The 14,602-nt window shown below is 48.3% G+C and overlaps 1 protein-coding gene across 1 annotated transcript; it reads right to left on the reverse strand.

The window, feature by feature from the left end:
- Positions 1-1,931: 1,931 nt before the first annotated feature.
- Positions 1,932-12,629, reverse strand: LOC139790932 (kelch-like protein 20). The gene is made up of 8 exons (XM_071732703.1): positions 12,091-12,629; positions 7,856-8,014; positions 6,671-6,765; positions 5,456-5,571; positions 4,568-4,751; positions 3,387-3,530; positions 3,112-3,245; positions 1,932-2,521 (listed from the first exon to the last, which is right to left on the reverse strand). The coding sequence occupies exons 1-8, from the start codon at positions 12,559-12,561 to the stop codon at positions 1,935-1,937; spliced, it is 1,890 nt and encodes a 629-aa protein (XP_071588804.1). The 5' UTR covers positions 12,562-12,629; the 3' UTR covers positions 1,932-1,934.
- Positions 12,630-14,602: the final 1,973 nt, after the last annotated feature.

Raw genomic sequence — 14,602 nt, forward strand, 5'->3', positions numbered from 1 at the left:
ATGACCATGCTGCTGCTCCCACACCCAGGTTCCTCACTGCTAGAGAGGGCACTGCCAGCTCAGCTGGGTGACAGCCAGAGGTGGCTCCCAGGCTGCTTCACAAACTCCAGAGTTACCTCCATGTGTTGGCATCTGGATCAAACACCTCAGTGGTCTTCAGGTAAGTTGTGCCATCAAAGCCCCCCACTGCCATCAGCTGCCCATTGACCACTGCCAGGCTAATCTGCAAAACAACCACCACACACAGGAGCTCCTTAGCTGGGATGTCCTGGAAAGACAGGTCCTGAAAGGAAGGGTTAAAATGAAAAATACTAATAACAGGATTTCGTAACCATGCTTGGTGAAAGGTAGTCTGCAGTAGAGGTGTTTTTTGAGGGGAGGGGTGAAAGGACAAATAAAAGAGTCTAAAAAATAAAGACAGATGAAAAGTTAAATATTTGTCTAAAAAAAAAAAAAAAAAAAAAAAAAAAAAAAAAAAAGAGAATAAGAGAACTTCAAGAAGACTGGAAAGAGCAGAAGGTTCCCCTCATTGCCAGCTACAAGAACTGGAACTGCTTAAATGAGAATAGATACACAAAATCCTAAGCTTTAATAAGCCAAAAGTTATTATTTTTTGGACAGAAATTCTTCACCAAGTGTAAAATCTACCAGCCTACCAACCACTTGCTTGAACTATAGGAACCATATGTAAATCCCTGGCCTGCTCCTGTTGGGCTGGGACTTGGACCACCTGCAAGCACCTTGGCCTCCCAGCCTTTCTATTTTGTCTTTCTGCTGAAGCACAGAATCTCTGAACTCTCAAACAGTTCTGTGGTTCAGGCAGTCTGCTCTCAGTGAAAATATCTTGTGGCATCACAGCAGACAACACAATGCAACATGGTCCTTGCTTTGGGTTTGGGGGAGTCAGACAAGTCAGGAGGGCTGGAGGTACAGATGGATCTGTGTAGCAGTGTCACAGGGAGCAAATACAGAGGGGCTCATCAGACAGCAGTGAGTGTCCCATCAGGAGCTAGAAAATACTGCTGGACAGTGTTTTGAGGATGGAAATGAAAACCTCTTTGCCTTCACAACCAGCAGTTCCTCACATGATGATTCACTCCTGCCTCACCAGACACTGAAACACCAACATACAGACAGAAGGAATCCACTCCTTACCACATAATCCAGTGTCCCATGGTAAATATTCATAACATTTGCATCTGCCCAGGCACAGTGACTCCTCAAAGCACTATGTGAATCATTTGTTCCCAGGACATCCCCATGCTCACAGGACTTGGTGAAGAAAGACAACATACTAAGTGAAAGCCTGGAACCCAGAAGGCAAGGGACAAAACCTTAGCTACAAGTGTACCTCACTGCTAGGGCTCCCCCAGGTAGGTACCTTCACCTAAATCATGCAAAGTGCACCTAATTGCAGGATGAGACCCAGGCACTAATTGTGATTCTGTTCTCTAATGGTATCTCCCACCAACTATGGCTGCTTCACCAAGAGAACAACAAAAAGAACTCCTCTGTTTCAGGCTTCATTGGTTGACCCCATAGACCAGAACTATTAAAAAAGCCCCACAAATTACTCCATGTCCCCATTCTCAGGCACGTTAACATCTGTCTGTGGTGTGACACAGCCACTACTTCATTCCCTCATCTTCCTAAAGAGGTTTGACTGTGTGCAAGCCCTTCCCCTCACAGAGGAAGGGGTGAAAGTACAGAGGAAGCCAAGAGAGCAACCTGGTGAGATGAGGATGAGGATGAGGATGAGGATGAGGATGAGGATGAGGATGAGGATGAGGATGAGGATGAGGATGAGGATGAGGATGAGGATGAGGATGAGGATGAGGATGAGGATGAGGATGAGGATGAGGATGAGGATGAGGATGAGGATGAGGATGAGGATGAGGATGAGGATGAGGATGAGAGGAGAGTATCCCCTGCCCTCACCACCTCCTTCTGCAGAGTCTGGAGAAGCAAACCCAGGCACAAGCTCTCTTCAGCTGCCTCAAGGGAGGTTGGAGTGAGGAGGGAAACAGCCTCTGCTCCTTGGTAAACTGTGACAGGAGCAGAGGGAATGGATGGAAGCTGCAGCAGGGGAGGTTTAGGCTGGATGTCAGGAAATATTTTTTCACTGAGAGGGTTGTCAGGCACTGGAATGGCCCAGGACAGTGCTGGAGTCCCCATCCCCGGAGGCATTTTAGAGGCATTTGGAGCTGGTCCTTAAGGCCAGGGTTTAGTAGACTGTGGTGTTGGCCAAAGGTTGGACTGGATGAGCTTGGAGGTCTCTTCCAACCCAAACACCCTGTGACCGGGCAACTCACCCCGCTGCGCTGGGACGTCATGGCCACGACAGGAGACCACTGGTTGGTTCTAGGGTTGTACCTCTCAGCACTGCTGAGCTCTGTGGTATCATCTCTGCCCCCCACAGCATAGATCATGTCCTGGTACACTGCACAGCCCAGATGCTTCCTCCTTGTCTCCATGGGTGCAATCGTGTGCCAGCGGTTGTCCTGGGGGTTGTAGCGCTCCACTGCAGGGCAAAGGACACATCTTAGGACAAGGGACAGTGGGGGTCAGTGCCAGCTTTCAGCCTGCAAACAAAGTCTGCAAAGACTCCACAATTGCCACGCACCAAAAGTCTGAAAAATCGGTTTGTTATCAGCTCCTCCTCTATGGAACACGGGCTGTTCTCCCTCCTGCCTCCACTCCTAGACACTCACAGTCAGCATCTCAAAACTGAGCTGGCAGTGCTGCAAAATCACCTGCACTACCCCCTTGCAGTAGTTTTACCTTTGGCACCTTCCTTCCAACAGCAGGAAAGGGCTACTGCAGGGGAAAAAAAAAATATTTGCTTGCAACTGTTACGCAAGTTCGCTGTACTCAGGACATGCTGCCAAATGCAGCATCCAGAAGGATAAAAATAAATTTAAAACCCACACGACCAGGCAACAGGGGCTCACAAGTCTGGGGAGTGAATTACTGTATGGCAAAATTAAAATCTGAAAAAGAAGAACGGCAGCAAACTGAGCACTGAAGCTACCCAACAGCCATCTGGGGACACTAAGGACACACAGGACCGTGACGAGTGCTGAGTGCATCAAAGGACAGCAAAAAGCATACCAGTATTGAGAGGAGATGTCCCATCAGAGCCCCCCACAGCATAGAGGAAGCCCCCCAGCACAGCCACTGCAACTCCCAGGCGCCTGGTGCTCATGGAAGCCACTCGAGTCCATTTGTTTTCTTTGGGATCATACCTAGCAAAAGAACACAACTCCAAAGCTTAGCAAACTGTTGGCATCTTCACAAAGGGGCAAGAAAGCTGACCTTATTCTCTCCAGACAAAAATTCTGTGCCCTGCTATTTTTTTACTATTTTTTTTTCAAATTAAAATGTACCTTTCCACAATGTTGAGACAGGAGACACCATCCTGGCCACCCACAGCATAGAGGTAGCCCCCAAGAACTGCTACTCCAACACTGGTCCTGCAGGTACTGGTGGGGGCCACATCACTGCTCCACTGATTTGTCTTTGGATCATACCTAGAAAAAAAAAACACAAACAGCACAAGTTGCTTCCCTAAGTAGGCTTCACATTCTCCTGTGCCTGGGAACTACTGAGGCAGTGAAACTTCCCTGTCTTGAGCTTAAACTGCAACGCTGCTATTTGTAAGCTGGATAAAACCCCAGAAATCATGTAATGCACCCAACACATGTTAATCCAGGAATGTTCAAATTGAGATGATTCCAACTGCAGATTAAAGGTTCACACCCTCCAGAGAGCAGGTTACCAGGGACTGGCTGACATGGGGCTGTGTGTTCTCTGGAGCTCACACGAGAGCCAGCACTGAGACCTGCACCTCGAGACAGGAGAGGAAAGAACCAGAGTGAGCTGGGAATTCAGAGAGAAGGAAACCTGGGGCAGAGCAGAGATGTGCAGAACGTGGCAGATGGAAGGCTTGGGTAATGATCTGGGAAGCTGGGAGTGTCTGAGGAGATGGGTGGGTGGAAGGGCAGGCTGAGGCAGAAAGGAGATACTTGTATAGCTCATTGGACTTGAGAGCACCAGGAGTCAGGCAGCTTTTAAGCACAGGGATTGCCATCTGCAGCTCCCCAGACTATAAAGTTTGGGAAAGCTTTTTTGACTTAAGTCTTCCATAGGTCTAAAACTGACCTGTTTTCCAACTTCTGCATGAATGCCAAGGTTCCTTATTTCTCTAATTACCCAGTAATTACTCCAGTAAAACTCCAGGATCTTCCCCTCAGCATCTAAGAAACACTCGCTGTAACCTCACCTTCCTCAGCAATGCTAAAACCAAACCAGCAATGCAGGGGTTAACCAGGACCAGACCCTTCTTTCATGTATTCCTGCCTTACACCAAAGGCTACAAAGGCTTGTCATAGTAAGTCCTAGCAATATTGACAAGTGGATAGAAGAGAGGAGGAAGTAACGTGTAACCCAAAGTTCAGGTTTTCAGCAGAACCAGAAAACAGCAGGGAAAACAAGATTTTAAAGAGGCTGCAGCCCACTTTAAACATTCAGAGCTACCTTTTTGCACAGTGGCCAGGCACAGACCTACCTTTCCACGCTGTTCAGGTAGGAGGAACCGTCGTGTCCCCCCACAGCATAGAGGAGATCATCCAGGACACTGACCCCGACCCCACAGCGCCGCTTGCTCATGGAAGCCACCATCCGCCACTCGTTGGTCTGCAGGTCGTAGCGCTCCACGCTGGAGGTGGCATCCCCACTGCACCAGCCCCCCACTGCAGGGACACAACACAGCATCACAACACTGCCTGGGACAAACAACCCCCCTTGGAGCCCCCCTGGAACCCCATCTCTGAGGTGCTCATCCTGAGGATGAGAAGGAGGCAGAATGCGGCTTGTCAAGAGGAACAGATGCAGTTTCCGAGTACTCTGGCGTTCATTGCACCAGAGAAATCACACAATAAGGAGCTGTAGGTTAACTCAAATCACAGAGAGTCAGGGGTTGGAAGGGACCTCAAAAGATCAAGGAGTGCTCCAACCCCCCTGCCAGAGCAGGGTCACCTCCAGCAGTCACACAGAACACATCCAGGGGGGATTTGGATGGCTCCAGGGAAGGAGACTCCACAAACCCCCTGGGCAGCCTGGGCCAGGGCTCCCTCACCCTCACAGGGAAAAAGTTTTTCCATACCTTTATGTGCAACCTCCTATGCCCCAGTTTGTACCCGTTGCCCCTTGTCCTGTCATGGGACACCACTGAGAACGTCCCATCAATCATGGGACACCATGCACCCCCCTGCCACTCACCCTCTCCTTATTTACACACATTACTGAGCTCACCCCTCCGTCTCCCGCAAGCTGAAGAGACCCACTCTCCCAGCTGATAATGCACTTGAGAAACAGGCTGTGGAGCCCAGCCTGGCAGGAGCCCTGTCCCCAGGAGCCCTGTCCCCAGGAGCCCTGCAGCAGGAGCTGTACAGACCTGCAAAGAGCACCTCCCCGCAGCGGATCGGTTTGCGTGGCCGAGTTCTTGGTCCTTGCATCAGCGGCCGCTCTTGGGGCAAGAGCAGGTAATTTTTAGCTTCATCTACTAGATCCCTGGGCAAGACAGGAAAATGTTAATTCCCCCAGTTCACTGGTCTCAGGAGAAAGGTACTGAAAGAAAAATCTGATGGCCAGGGCAGCCACCACTGGTACTTCAGGAAATGACAGATCAGGTAAGTGGGTGAGTGGCTTCAGTCAGAACGTACACTGTCACCTCAACACTCATCAGCTGCCCACAAGCCATTTACACTGTGACAGCAGCAGACCTGTGCCAATACTTGGCCAGAATAATAGATATTGCTTGCTATAAAGCCTGATAAAAAACTGTGCCAAGAGTCAGGCTTACGACACAAAGCAGAAAACCACAGGCTGCCTCAAGCTCAAACTGAACAATTAGTTGTTTTGCCCTAGGAACAAAACAGGAGTTGAAAAGCACACAAATACATAATACACACACATGACCAATAGATGGAGATAGTACCCTTCTGATGAATATTTTCTCCATCAGCTCTGTCCAGCTCACACTGTTCATCCATTGATGACTTGCCACCTGGACTAAGCCTAATATTCCAAACCCCTGAATAAAACAAAAGACAACAACAACAAAAAAGAGCCCTACTTCCCTGTCCCCTGAGCTTTTTACAGAGGATACAGAACTAGCAAGGTGAGACTGATACCATAAGAGAAGGGAAGGACAGTTTCCCTGCACTAGCACTGTGAGAAACAGCAGACTGTAAAGAATCCAATTCAGTTGTCAAAGTGCAGATCTTTACACGGAAAAACTACTTCAAGTCCTCATGGAAGTATGAATGACATGCAGGTGGTAAGCTGCAATGAAAGGCCACGGCTAGAGAAACAAAACTGTGAAATGGAAAACAATGCTGAGGGGTATTCTACCAACAGCCAAACTGTGCACTCAAGAGGTTACTGGTTCACTGAGAACCCGTAGGATCAACACCACTTCCAGAGCCCAGTGCTGGGTGTTCCTCAGGTGATACACACACAGCTCACACCTCTCCTCCCCCCAGCTGCAGAAGAGGGACATCAGCCAGCACCCACTGGGAAATCAGCACAGCTTTAGAGAAGGGGTGCACAGGAGGGACCCGAGTGCCCCAAACCCCGGGTCAGTTGTGTGGGGCAGGAAGGGAATTACCGGCATTCCTCGTCACTCTTGATGAGAGGGTCAGAGCCCACTGTCCCCACGAGGAACTTGGGACTCAGGAGTGGCAGCCGGACGTGCTGCAGGACCTGAAACACAGAGCAGAGCACGTCTGCTGAGCCACACACCAACACAGAGCTGCAGGAAGCCAGAGGGAAACCAAAACACTGGCTAATCCGTTTCTATAAAGAGCTGGGAATCCCTCTGGCAGGCAGGCACCATTATTTATACACCCAAACCCTGACATCTCACTTAAATGCAGCTTATCTGACAGCACCTTGGCCTTTCCAGTGTACCAATTTAGATACAGAAAAACAAGTCTTTGAAATGGGACAATCCCCGGGTCTGTTAACAGCTGAAAGCAAGGTCACAATTGGAAACCTTCACAAAATTATAGATGTCAATAAACCTGCCTGAAACACTGGTTCCGTTACAAGTTTTCCCAACCATTTATCTCTCAAATGGGGCTGATACTGTGCAGTAAATGAGCAGTAACAAACCACACTTCTTTCACAACAGTTTAGCATTTAGAGGTCCAAGCAGGCATAGACAAGGGGCCTGAAAAGGCACACAGCTCTAAGAGCATTCAGAACTACTTTGAGAACAGCAGGTTTTTCTGGTTTGTTTATTCAAAATAATTTTCAAAAGCTTTCCACTAAATAAAGTTGGATTTAATGTCTATTTCCAAAGCAGAAACACTGAGGCAGGCAGACTCACACCTCTTTTGATCACAGAGCCTGAGACTTCAGAGGCTTTCTGGCTGACAGCTTGGTCAGAATGGGTGCTTCTCTGGGATATGGCTTGGCTCACATGAAGCATCATATTTCCAGAAAACCATTCTGCAGAGCTTAAAGGTACAGCTCAAACAAAGACAAGCTTTTTATTATCCATCACTTCCTTTTCATACAACACACTGCAGGCAGGTTTGTCTCAACAGACTACTGGAATGACCCAGTTTGGCAAGTCCTACCTGCAAACAACCCAACAAAGCCCCCACTGAGGGCTCTACCCACTGCACCCTCCAACTTCCACGAAGGGGATGTTCAAGCCACCCAGCACAGCTGGGAATCAGAATTACTGTGGCTTTGCCTGCATTCAGAACCACGGCACCTCCACAGCAGCCCTGATTACCCTTCCCCTGGGTAAAGTGGCCTGAAATGGGCCTGAGCTCCAGCCTACCTGTGGCAGCTGGGGTCTTCTCTCCTGGATGCTGTATTTCACCCAGGCCATCACTGCATTGAACACCTGCTCCTCGCTGCGCACGTTCAGCTCGTCACTGGAGATGATGTCTATGAGCTGGTTGGCAGGGAGCAGCATGAACTCCTCACTCTCCATTACCTGGTCAAATGAAAAAGGGGGGAAAAAAAAAAAACAAAGTAAGGACAGTGGCCAGAACAGCACAGCCATTCACCACTGCAGCACTTCAGCCCAAGGGGACACAGTCTGCCTGAACTGGAGTCTAAGGGGCTGAGCTGGTGCAGTGCCAAATCCCCATCTCAGGTTTGACACGAGCACAGGAAGGGTTTGCTGCACAGAGCAGCACAAAGTTGCTAGCAAGACAGACACCTTTAGCTGCAACTGAAATTTTACACAAAGCTTTTTTTTTTTTTTTTTTTATAGGACAATTTTAAAGCCATTGAACACACTGATCGGGTTTCCAAGTTTGGAAAAACAAAGCCCTTCTTTACAGTCAGTCTCCCCCTTTGCTGCCTCTAGTATAAGAATGTTGTGTAGGTGATAAACACATCGTGACCCAAAAGTGGTACTGGAATAGAGAGGCTCTGTTCACTAAAAATTCAAAACAGAGCACAAAAATAAGTCTCAGAAACAAGTTACCAGAGGCATCACAGAGAATATGGAAAATCTTCCTGAAAGGGGACTTGTGACACCACAGAAAATGTTTCAGGAGAGGGTGATGGACTCATTTGATCCTGCCTCTTTCATTTGCTCTAAATATATCCATAAAGCATGCACAAGTTCAAATGCACTTCAGGGGGAACCAGAGCCTCCTAAGAACTGATCTCTTGTGATATTCAAGCCACCAACCATCTGCAAACATGTTCATTCCTTCAGTAGCCAAGATAGCAACCAAGTTTCTCAGGAGGCTTTAGCTGCTCACACAAGACACCCCAGAGCCTGCAACTGCCTTGAGAGGTCACAGAGCTCAGGCACCCCCACACCTCCTGCACAGACACCAGGGAAAGAGGCAAAAATTGAAATAAAGACAACTGCAGCAATGGTTTGGTTGGTAACTGCCAGCTTCCCTAAGGCACTCCCAGCCTGGGGGCTGCCACCTGAGAGAGGCTCAGAGAGAGAAAGCAGCATCAGCTTGGCCTTATCACTTGCAACCACATTAGAAATCCAGGACTTATTTTGTGATCTGCAGCATAAATGAAGGAAAAATAACATTCTTTGACCCCATCAGCTCAGCAGCAGTCAGCTGTGCAGTCCTTCCAATGGGCTACAGAAATTAAGTAAGAGCAGTGCACGAAGAGACAAAAGTTGGGAAGCACTGACAACACCAGATGGAGTTAAAAGGAGCAGAAGAGGCAGTGGGACCAGTGCCCAGACTTTGGTTTAGGATCCCAAGAGCCCCAGCAAGGTTATCCCACACACACTGCTGCCCCAGAGTAAGAGCTGGGCTGGTCATTCAAGTTCTGGATCAGCATTTCTCCATAAAATCCCTCCCTGCCACATGGGCAAACTCAGACTCAGAGCCTCTGGAAACTTTTGAGTTAAGGATGGTCCCTCAGACCCTGCTGCCCTCAGAAAGCTCAGCTGCACCCATGGCAAACCCAGGTACTAATACTATGCCACTTGTTAGTAGTTTGCACAGTAAAACAAATAATTATTTAAAATGCTCTGGTTTAGTTTGGCTTAATTATCAAGACCCTAATAATTATCTGACTAATATTAATGGCCTATTTGACTCATTTGCTTATTAAACAAGAATGGGATGGGTTTCATTTCCTCTAGAGTGTTCACACACATTACTGCATTTACAGAGAGAGTAAACGGCATGAGTATACAATATGGAGTGCAACTGTTGCCTGTCAATAAAAAGTACAAGTTGTTAATCCTTAAGTATATCTTTTCCCATTATATAGATGTCAGAAACAACAACAACAAAAAAAAATATACAAAGCCTGTTCTTGTACAGCATAGTTGTTAATAGAACCATTTCATGTTACATGCACAAGATCCACGAGGAGTTTTAGGCAACAAATTAAATTGAGGGGAATGGAAAAGGCAGAAAAACACTTTACCAAGAAGTTAATGATGTAATGCAGCACTACACATAAAAATTAATAGAACTAGAGGCTAGCAGAGCAGAGGGGGTGAAGCAGTCCAGACTGCATCCACAGCAACTGCATGGTGCTCAACATTTTACATTGCCATTCAGGAACTTCTCATCTTACAGGTCTTTCTGGCAGGAGGAAGGAGGAACACACAGCCTCTGCAGAGCAGGGTACTTTTTTTATCAATTCTGAGCCTCCACAGAGGAGGATGATTAAGTAGCCAAGTCACTGGCTGCCATCAGAGATGCAGATCCACTCTCCAGATGGAAAAAAAAGGGCAGAACAGAATACAAACCCAACAAGCAGCACCACTGAGGTTCATCTGCAGAGAAAAAGTGGAAGCAAAAGAAAAGATCATTAAGAACAAAGGACTGCAAAACTCCTGGGGCACTGCAACAGACACCAAAACCTGCCCAGGCCAAGGAAATTGTGCTCTAATCCAAGCAACTGCTTTCCAGATTCAGTTAAGTCAATTATAATATGCATCATCTTGGAGGAGAGTGCTTGCTGAAACCCAAGTATTTTGCCTTTGTGTGCTTTAACAGGGATAAGGAAGACAGGAAGCTGTCTTCGGGGGGATGCAAAAATAAAAAACCCCAGAGCTGGCAGCTCTTATCAGCCAGCTGCACGTATTAATGCTAAAACACTTTAAAACAAAATTGTCACGCAGTTAAAAAGTTACTTAGAGGCCTGTAAGCATGCCCTACTCATGTAATAATGAGAAGAGCACAGATCTAACCATTAAAACCACCAAGCACTGAAAATAAACAACCATCTGGTTAGCCATCCTGCTCCCAAAGAAAAATTCAGAAGAAAAGAAATTCAGAGCAAGCAAAGAGCACATGAAATGGCCAGCAAGAACGTAGGGCTTTTGGGAAATCACCAAGTTTTGGAAAGAAAACAACCTCTTTATCTTAAACAGCAAATTGTGTTCTTCATGGTTAGGAAAGACACTTCAGTGCAGCCTTCAGAGTAAACTGATGTCACAGGTCTACAGTTAAATACAAAGTATTGTCATCTTCCATGTGTCCAACAGTCAAGCTCAATTGTGTTTGCTTCTGCTCATCATTTTCTTAAAGTATGACCTGACTGAAATTAATATAATTCCAATCTACTTCCTGGGGGTGGGAAGAAAAAAAAAAAGTCATCAAACTGCAATCAATCAGAGCACTTACATACTGCAACTTCCCTGGGGAAATTAATCAGCATCCAGAATCAGTACCAGAGTTACTCCCTTTGGAAAGGTTCTACCTGTCAGGCAGGTGGAAAGAAGGGATTTTTCTGCAGCAGGCTACCTGTTCCAGGGCATGGAAGAGTGCAAGTTGTGTAAAATTCTCTAGCAAACCTTCATGCTGAGCACACTTGGCAAATTCCTGCCCTTCCAACTGGGGCTCAGGAAAGACACCACCTCAAGTGTTGGGCTCCTTTCTGCATCTGGGTGTGTAACAGTTAAGTAAAGAACCACACAGGCTATTGACCACAGAAACCTCCATTATTATGCTGCTCCTTCTCTGAACCAGATGCTGGTAAATTTTTTCCTCCAAAATCATCTAGGCAGAATTAACAAAGGAAGAGAGACTTGGGTTTATGAAGGTCAGCAACAAAATTACACATCTGAATTACTTACAAACAACTTCTGCTGAATAATAGATGCAAAATCCTGGTTCTGCTACAGCAGAGGAGTTCAAGACTCCACTGAGGCAGCTGTTATCCTCCCCCACACACCCACATTTCCAGTCCCACATTTTTTGGTGCTGCTGATGTACTGTCCTTACTCTAACACCTCTCTCCCCTCCAATCCTGTGGAACATTTCTGGAAGGGGAGGAGAATCTCACAGCATCACCCAGCCACGCCAGGTACCACACCAAGCATGCCAGAGACCCTGCCTTGCACTGAGCCCCCAGCACACAGCTCCCAGAGGAGAAGTTCACCCACAGAGCAGTGCAGAGGAGTCCTCCAAGGGCCCCTTCCTCCTTCCCTCCCCAGCTCACAGCTGGCACCCATCACCATGAGCAGATACCAACCCGGGACTTAGAAAGAAACACAAAGTGAGGGTTGCCCGGGCACTAACACGACAGATTTGACACCAGGATTCCAGCACACTGGTTTCTCACCTCCTGGAAGTTGTGCTGGGTGAACTTGTCAGCAATCCTCAGGAGCTCCCTGCAGGAGTGAGTGTCGGCAAACGCCCGGATGCCCAGACAATTGGAAGGGTCCAGCTGCCTCTTGAGGAACTCGCAGCAGGCCTCTTGGATCTCGGCCAGCTGGAGGAGGCAAGCTGCTGGCAGCAAGGTCTGGACATTGCCCTCTTCCACCGTGATCTGGGAGGTGTAAGCAAAGTCAATCAGCAGCTCCATGGCCCGCTCGTCGATGTCTCTGATCACCACCTCCGTCTGCCTGCTCTCCGCCAGCTCCCCCGTGAACATGGCCCTGAAGTAGGGGCTGCAGGCCGAGAGGATCACCCTGTGGGCGTAGATCTTCTTGGCACCCACCACCAGCACCACATCACAGAGCTCCCGGTGCTTCCGCAGGAGATTGATGACTTCCAGGGTCTGCCTGGGGTGCTCGTCAGAGATGTAGGGCATGCGAGCAGGCTGGGGAACCCCTTCGGGCAGCTTGTTGGGGTCTCCGAGGGTGCAGCGGCTGGTCACGTCTCTCCTGGGCGAGCACTGGTCCCCCTGCAGGGGAGGAAGCCAAGGGACAGCATCAGCACCTCCGAGACCACCAGTTCCACAGCTCACACCCAGTGCCGGCCAGCAGTGCCCCTGCTGGGCTGTGGAAACCACCCTGGGGTCAATGGGAAGGAGAATCTGTCCCAAAACGAAGTGTAGCTATGAGTAAACAAACGTCAGCTTGCAGCAGGCTGTATTTATAGCTGGGTTTGCCTGCTCTGTCTGACACACACCTCTGCACTGCCCAACCAAACACAGGGATTTAATTTATTACCTGCAGCCTCCTCACAGCCCCGTGTAGCAGCAGAGCTCAGCACTACCCCCTTGCCCAGAGAGTGGCTCCCAGCAGAGCAGAGTCACTGATCTGCCCACTGCCACTCCAGTTTCCCCTGACAGAGATGGATTTCCACTGCAAACATTTCCACTGCATGACTGAACCAAACCCGTCTGTTCTTCTATCAACATTTTTGACAGGGTTGCTCATCACTGTGGTATCTGAGCACACTGAACTGCCACACAGCCCTCAGCAACTCCAGGTGGCCTGCAGCCTACCACAAGTGTCCTTCAGCTTCACAGAATATCCATTTAATTACCACCTCTTTGGATGGTTTTGAATTATAGAGGCTTCTGACTCAACCCACCTTCTCTGACACATTCCAAAAGTTTCTTCTTTCCCAGGAATGGCAGACTAAAAACTGCAGAAGGCAAGTGGGATTATCAGACCAAGCAGGAAAAAGTCAAAAAAATCAAAGTATCCACAACTATTGGCCTAACAAGAAAGGAAGAACACAAAGTGCAACCGTAGAGAGGAGGAACCACTGAGAACATACAAACCAAGTTTCTGGAACAGAGCAGGGGATTCCCAGCTCCTCCTGCAATGTTCTAGCTCTCTGCTGTCCTTACAGAAGTTGAGGTATCTTTCCTTTTCTCCCCACACTCCTGAGCAGACACCAGCTCTGTCACTCTCCATGCCACCCCCTCTGCCTGGCAGCACTGCTGGCAGATGATGCTCCAGACTCCAGAGAACAGAAACTGCCCTGAGCCCTCCTGCAGGGATGACCTGAGATGACAGACCCCAAACCTCCCTTGGGAGAGATGCCTCCCTGCACCCCAGGCTTCCCATCACACTCGGACCGAAACCAGAACCAAACCCAACTCTGTTTACAGCAGCCGGGTCAGTGCACACGGAACTGGGCTGCCACCTCCCATGTTTTGAACATATGTGAATTTCTGTCCTTTAAAGAGACTTCCCAGCACCAGTGACATACCAGTTACTACGAAAACAAAGCACAGGAAACTATTGCCTCTGCCCACTTCAAAGGAAAACCATCACTTTGAGCAATCAAAGCATATTGAGCAAAATATCAGAATGCTGATGGTTATAAATGAGTGCACTGGCTGCTGGTGACACACGGAGAGACCCAGGACATCTCCTTTACCACCTGCTCTGGTACACTGGTATTTGTGAGCTGCCACCACCTACCTCTCCTCAGACTAAGAGGTGAAAAGGAATCAAACTTTGCTTTGCCATTGCTCCATGTACTTTGCAGCATGCTTGAGGGAGAGAATTTGAAAAGCAACTCACACCTTTCTCCCCTCATTGTTATGTCAAAAGCACTTTCTATCCACAGGGAAAGTTTCTCAAATTATTCACTTGCATCTTAGCCTGCTTTCCCATTCCCCCCCACACCCTTTTCTTGATCATCATATTCAGATGTTTCAGACCATTACCTCTTCCCTCATATCTCAGTCACACAGACCCAGCTGGGTCTCCCCTCTGGGTTTTGCTTGCTTGCTCCTGTTCGGCCTCTGCACCTTAAATGCCTGGGTTTTTATCCCTGCTCCCTCTTTATATCCATCACTGTTCTCCTTTTCTGACACCTCTGAGAAACCCTTCTGCTGTCACACTGCCTCTTGCTCTCCTCCACCCACTCTTGTCCCTCACAGCCCAAAT

This window comes from Heliangelus exortis, unplaced genomic scaffold (genome assembly GCF_036169615.1).
Source record: "Heliangelus exortis unplaced genomic scaffold, bHelExo1.hap1 Scaffold_66, whole genome shotgun sequence".
NCBI lineage: Eukaryota > Metazoa > Chordata > Aves > Apodiformes > Trochilidae > Heliangelus > Heliangelus exortis.

Excerpts from the sequence above, each read along its gene's own strand:
- LOC139790932 (XM_071732703.1), bottom strand. The coding sequence starts at position 12,561 with ATGCCCTACATCTCTGACGAGCACCCCAGGCAGACCCTGGAAGTCATC. Across the intron at positions 8,015-12,090 it reads CCCAGCACAACTTCCAGGAG|GTAATGGAGAGTGAGGAGTT; the intron begins GTGAGAAACCAG and ends TCATTTGACCAG. Across the intron at positions 2,522-3,111 it reads GACATCTCCTCTCAATACTG|TGGAGCGCTACAACCCCCAG; the intron begins GTATGCTTTTTG and ends TTTGCCCTGCAG.